Here is a 5,484-nt window from a genome sequence, read left to right on the forward strand (position 1 = left end):
AAGAAAGAAATTCAAAAAATTTGTACAAATTTAAGAAAAATGTGAAAAATTGTCCACATCAGCAGCAACTACACCACATAGGACGGTCACACGCTGACTAAACCGCGATACAATTATAAAATTTATGATTGAATTAATCACTATAAAATAAGTTTATGACTTTCTGGACCCCAAAATAAGTAGAACTAAAAAATGAGAGAGGTAACCTCTGTATTGACAACACCTTTCTTGGAAAATGCTAATAAATTTCAAAATCCATTTTGTCCTTCAATAGCAACCAATGAACGTGCTTGAGTACTCTTCAATCCCTCTCTGTAGTGAGTCTATGTTTGGAGGTTTTTTATAAGAATTTGAAAGCAAAAGTCTTTTTTCCTTTATTTGGTGTAATAACTTGAGCTGGATGAAAGGGAAGTTTAACCAGGCGAATCTATCAACTTATTCGGCCATTAACGAGTCAAGACATATCGCTCAAATCATTGGTCCGCCTAGTTCATGGCTATATGATTCTTCCAGGGAGAGAACAAAATTCAAGAAATACTGAATGGTCTTCCTAGACACTTAGAGGCGATGAAAAGAAGGGTGTAATAAACAACGAAATTGTCCATGTCAGGGGACCATGAAATCGAAGGATGCACTTTTCAAGTGGAGAGAGAGAGAGAGAGAGAGTGCACTGTTTGGAAATAGAAGAAAAAAAATTCTAAAAGCGTCAAGAAAAGTAAGCATTTTATAAGGCTCAGTCAAGCAAAGAGAATGGATTTAAATCATCGTAAGATAAGAAGGATTATTATTAAACTTGAAAGTCTTACAAATATGGGGAATCAGTTGTCGTAATCTCCACTATTTTGGTATTAAAAGTATGAACGATCCCAAGAAAATGAAAGATGATTCCATTTGGCACTGGCCTAGTGGCCTTCATAGAGGACGATGATCTTGGGAGAATTGAAGCAACATGGATCGACCCAAAACATCGAAATCACAAGCTGGGTGCTTAGCATACTCGACTATAGCATAAACTACAGGGCGGATTGGGCTTGTGCAATCTTTTTGGGACAGAGAACCGACGTGCTTGCTCTAGTAAGTGAGACTTTTATGGGCTTTTGTACCTAAATAGCAGTATAGCAACTGGAGCTGCTGAATCGTTCCTTTACAAAGCACAGACCCGTCTTAGTTTTCAGCAATGACAGCAGTGAAGGATAGTTACTTTAATCAATTTTGAGAACGTGATTTGAGGGAATTAGGTCACTAGGACCATATCGTTAGTCTTTGTTGTGGACTTCCGAAGCAATCAGCAGTATCAAACAACATCTGCGTCGACAGAATGCAATTTCTTTACCAATGAAATTAATGCAAATCTTACTCATGGAAAACTCTATAAATCAATGTTAGCAGCTCCTTGTATTATGGACAACATAGTTTTCCTCGTCAGCGTTTTTATGGTATGACGGGCAACATATGGCGGCCCTTGTCAGACGTTACACTTGCTTGGTGCATAGCTAAATTATTTGCTGCCATATCAGTTCGCCAGCATACACCCAACCCAAAATTTGTTTGATCACTCATTGACATCTTTGAAATAAGAGGCTGGGATGTCTGGAGGAGAAGGCATGACAGCTACCCGTTTAAACTGAAAAGGTTGGGTATGTCTGTTAGCGACTGATTTCAATAGCGATGATCACAGGTGCATCAATATATTCAGATACTAGATGATGAAAATACCTTGTGCTGCTTGTATTTTTCTCGCACAGCTTGCAAGGAGCCTCCTCTTCTCCCCAAATACAAGTCGTGTATGATCTGAACGCACTCTTTCAAGTCCTTCACGGTGTACCCTGAATACCTTCGTAGGCTTGAAGTCTGAAAAGTAGGATGATCTCTGTAACAGACTGAGAGTGACAATGGAATGTTATAGATTAAAAGCATCATCACAAAGTAGGCTCTTACCCAGGGGTGAGTTCTTGGTTGCGTGATATATCTAGCTAAAAATGTGACAGATGCAGCAACAACAGATGGCAAGAATTTCACGCAGGTGTAATCTAACAAACTTAGCTCGGCAAGGTAGTAGCCCAAGAACTCCAGTTTCAAATTCGTAGTCTGTGAGTTACAATGTGTTGTTAGCCAATTATACAAACTTAAGATAAGCAAAAAAGCTGTTACCTTGTGACCTTCTTGAGCAACAGTGCTGAATCTCCTGCAAAATGGAAGGAAACAAAATGGTCAGTGTAGGTCAAATTTTAAACTTCAAACTAATTGAAGTAGGACATCAAAAAGGAGATCATCTCATTTGACAAAAATAAGAAGATGTGGCTTCTTGCCTTAGGAATGTCCTTATTGTGGGATTGCCCAATTCATAGTCCAGAGCCTTCAATATATCATCCTCCATTTGTACCACCTTAAAATCAGTAAAGAAAAACGCCGATTCACTACTTTGCTTAGCATCTCAAACAGGCTAGATGCATCAACCAAAATAAAAAATACTAATGGTGTGATAGTGAAGTGAGAAGAGACCTCTTCTTTAGTATAACTGTTGTCTGTCATGTAGCAGAAATCTTCTACGTGAGGAGGGGCGATTTCTTCGTACTTTCTAGACATCAGAACAGAGAACCAAACAAGAATGACAGCAAATCAGCACCGGGTCAATGATAAGGGACAAAATATCAAACCGGCAGGTAGAAGCTGAGGCTTGGTGCTACTACTTACGACGACTTACGAGGAAATGAGCATTGCGGAAACACCAAGCAGCTGAAGCTTTTGCCTAGACAAAGCATTCGAAGACAAGAACCTATCGATGTAAGAGATGGAGAGATAGAGCGTGTCCGAAACAAGCTGATACTCCTCCGCAACTCCCACCAGCCAGTCCACCAAAATCCCTCTCATATTGGGACTTACATCATTCTGAACTTTCTCCATGTAATCAGGCAATGGTCTCCTCTTCGGCTCCATCTGCATCGCAACCAACAAACCCAAATTATTCCCATCCAAACTGCTCAAAAAGCTTTTGTATTTTTTTTCCCATTTCCATCATCAAATTGAATCCAAGCCAAATGCCGACCGAGCAGGCAGATTCACACTAACCAGTGTACTAAATTTCATTGTCGGGTTGGTACCAAAGCAAGCGAACATCGACGTATGTAAAGCTCATGCGCAATTGCCTCATAAAAGCCCAGGCATATATAATTTTAGCCTGGAAAACATGATCAAAGTGACTGATGTTTTCTGCGTGATCATGTTTTCTGGGCATGATCATCCATCCAAAGTCCAATTCTTCGAAACCCATCTAATCGTTTGGACAATGCAATGACCCGGTTATGGTGGGGCAAGGAGCGATGAAACCGGATTAGTCAGTTGCGCGAAAGACACGCTCCCGCAACGTCAAAAGAAAAGCTTCATGTCCAGTCATTCAGATCATCAGATTGAATCATTTTCTTTGCAAGAAAGCTCACCTTAGTCAAGAAAAACAAGAAAAGGACACATAAATAAATAAATGGCACCGACCTCCCTGTTGCGAAGGTACCGAAAGATGTCGGAACCGTAAGCTCCGCGCGTCGGTGGATCAATTCCGCGGTCACCACCCTCCTCTGCCGCCGTCGAAGGGGCGGATGCCGCGGCCGTTGACTCGCCGACGATCTTGACTTTGGTCTTCTTCGTGGCGCCGCCTCCGCCGCCACCGCCCTTCGCGTGGACGATCGGATTGGGTAAATTGGTGATATCTCCGAGCGCCGCCCTCTTCCTGCTCGCCGCCGCGAGCTCCTGCTCAGCATCGGCCGCCGCGTCGGCCGCTCTCTTCTTCGCCGCCGGGGTCCGTCTGTTCTCCGCCATTGCCTCTGTGTACTTGCGCGTGCGCGTGTGCGTGTGTGAAGGAGAGAGAGAGAGAGAGAGTGAAGGGGAAGGAAGAAGTGCGCCATTTGTGGGTTTGAATGTCGGGTTTTGCCGCTTGAAGCAACGTGAGACTGTGAGACATTGTTTTTGGCATAAAAAAGAACAAAAAGCAAATGTTATTATTTTCCACAGAAAAATATTTAAGATATTAGTTATAGCTTTAAAAAACTACTAGATTTTTATTAGTCATTACAAAAAATATAAATAAAAACATATGTACCACCAACTTAGAAGTAAATACAAAATAAAAAGGGAAAGCCGTTTCAAAGTGAACATCAAAAACATTGTTTCCACCAACAAAATTCTCGTCCCGATCATCCCAACCTATCTTATCGATATACAATTTTGTTTTGCAATCGCATTTTATTTTACAACTCTATACTGAATAACCATAAAACATGTATTTCATCGTGTACTACACATATATTCATATTAAATGCAACTATGATTGATAGACTCTTTGTGTAATAAGAAATTGTACAAAGTATATGATGACCACCAAGTTTCGTGTTTTATTTGTGGAACTTTGTAACGTGTGCTTCCAAGATAGGTTTTAGACTATGGTAAACATCCTTCTTTAAGTATCCTCAACTCGCCATAATATTTTGTAACAGCAATAATTTTGTGTCAAATATATAATAAATAGTCTCATGTTTGTAAAAGTAACTATTTATATGAAAATCGTGTATTGTAAAGGTCTGCATAGCAACGTTTCCATTTTTCTGTTCTTTTATTCTTTTGTTCCTTAGAATTAAAAAAAAATAACATAAATTCGTTTGATAACATCAATTAATTTCACTATTTCCTAGAATAGATTAGTGGCTTGAAAATATATTTAGAATAGAAACAACAAGTAAAAAAAGTAGCTTCTTATTTCCGAAAATAATTTCTAAAAATAAGTAATTTTTTTCTTTTCTTATTCATCATTGCCGCCTGGCAACCAACTAGAGGAGGAAGAAGAAGATAGGGAAAAAAAAAAAAAAAAATCTCAAAAAATTATTGAAAAATTAAAAGAAATTCTATGTCTCAAAAAAACTTGTGAGTCATACCAAATGCATTTATATTATTTTTCTATTACAAGAATAGAAATATTATATAGTTACTAAATGTGTTGTTTTATTCAAAAACTATAACAGGAAATAGAAATAGAAAATAATTATTTTTGAAAAAAAAAATTGTTCTTGGGAACATAAATGTTACTAAACGTACCCTAAATATCCTATTAGAAGTCTATGGAATCTCAAGTATTAGATCGAAAAACTTAAAAGCAGTAGATCTTAGAAATCTAAATCTAACAATAATTAGAACCCAGGTGTGAGATAGCGGTTGTCATTGAATGATAGTGTATTATTCTAAATTATACTCTTAGTGTTTCCACATATTTATAAATAATATTAAGAGTTTTAACATAGTAGGGGCAACTCAAAAAATTCTAAAAACATTTTAAATCCTGATATGCATAGTAACTCAAACACCTAAGGAGTATAAGAGAAACAAATTAAGGGTAACCTTGTAATACTACGTATTGTGCTCAAGTATCAAATCTCCCAAATCTAAAATTAAAACCAAGTGCCAAACTCTTAGGCTATGTTTGATAGATAAAATAAAATT

The 5,484-nt window shown here is 38.1% G+C and overlaps 1 protein-coding gene across 3 annotated transcripts; it reads right to left on the reverse strand.

Annotated features, from left to right (window-relative positions):
* Window positions 1-1,372: 1,372 nt before the first annotated feature.
* LOC104449287 (putative cyclin-A3-1) lies at window positions 1,373-3,870 on the reverse strand. Of its 3 annotated transcripts, XM_010063404.3 has the most exons (8): window positions 3,490-3,870; window positions 2,705-2,937; window positions 2,503-2,578; window positions 2,310-2,386; window positions 2,152-2,185; window positions 1,939-2,088; window positions 1,717-1,851; window positions 1,373-1,624 (listed from the first exon to the last, which is right to left on the reverse strand). In XM_010063404.3, the coding sequence occupies exons 1-8, from the start codon at window positions 3,811-3,813 to the stop codon at window positions 1,553-1,555; spliced, it is 1,101 nt and encodes a 366-aa protein (XP_010061706.2). In that variant the 5' UTR covers window positions 3,814-3,870; the 3' UTR covers window positions 1,373-1,552. The 3 variants fall into 3 exon arrangements, with proteins under 3 accessions (XP_010061706.2, XP_010061707.2, XP_018731298.2); XM_010063405.3 differs by lacking the exon at window positions 1,939-2,088; XM_018875753.2 differs by having other exon boundaries at window positions 1,939-2,185.
* Between the last annotated feature and the right edge of the window lie 1,614 nt (window positions 3,871-5,484).

Source organism: Eucalyptus grandis, chromosome 6 (assembly GCF_016545825.1).
Source record: "Eucalyptus grandis isolate ANBG69807.140 chromosome 6, ASM1654582v1, whole genome shotgun sequence".
NCBI classification, from domain to species: Eukaryota; Viridiplantae; Streptophyta; class Magnoliopsida; order Myrtales; family Myrtaceae; genus Eucalyptus; species Eucalyptus grandis.

Excerpts from the sequence above, each read along its gene's own strand:
- LOC104449287 (XM_018875753.2), bottom strand. The coding sequence starts at position 3,813 with ATGGCGGAGAACAGACGGACCCCGGCGGCGAAGAAGAGAGCGGCCGAC. Across the intron at positions 2,938-3,489 it reads GGTACCTTCGCAACAGGGAG|ATGGAGCCGAAGAGGAGACC; the intron begins GTCGGTGCCATT and ends GTTGCGATGCAG. Across the intron at positions 2,579-2,704 it reads TCCGCAATGCTCATTTCCTC|AAAGTACGAAGAAATCGCCC; the intron begins GTAAGTCGTCGT and ends TCTGATGTCTAG.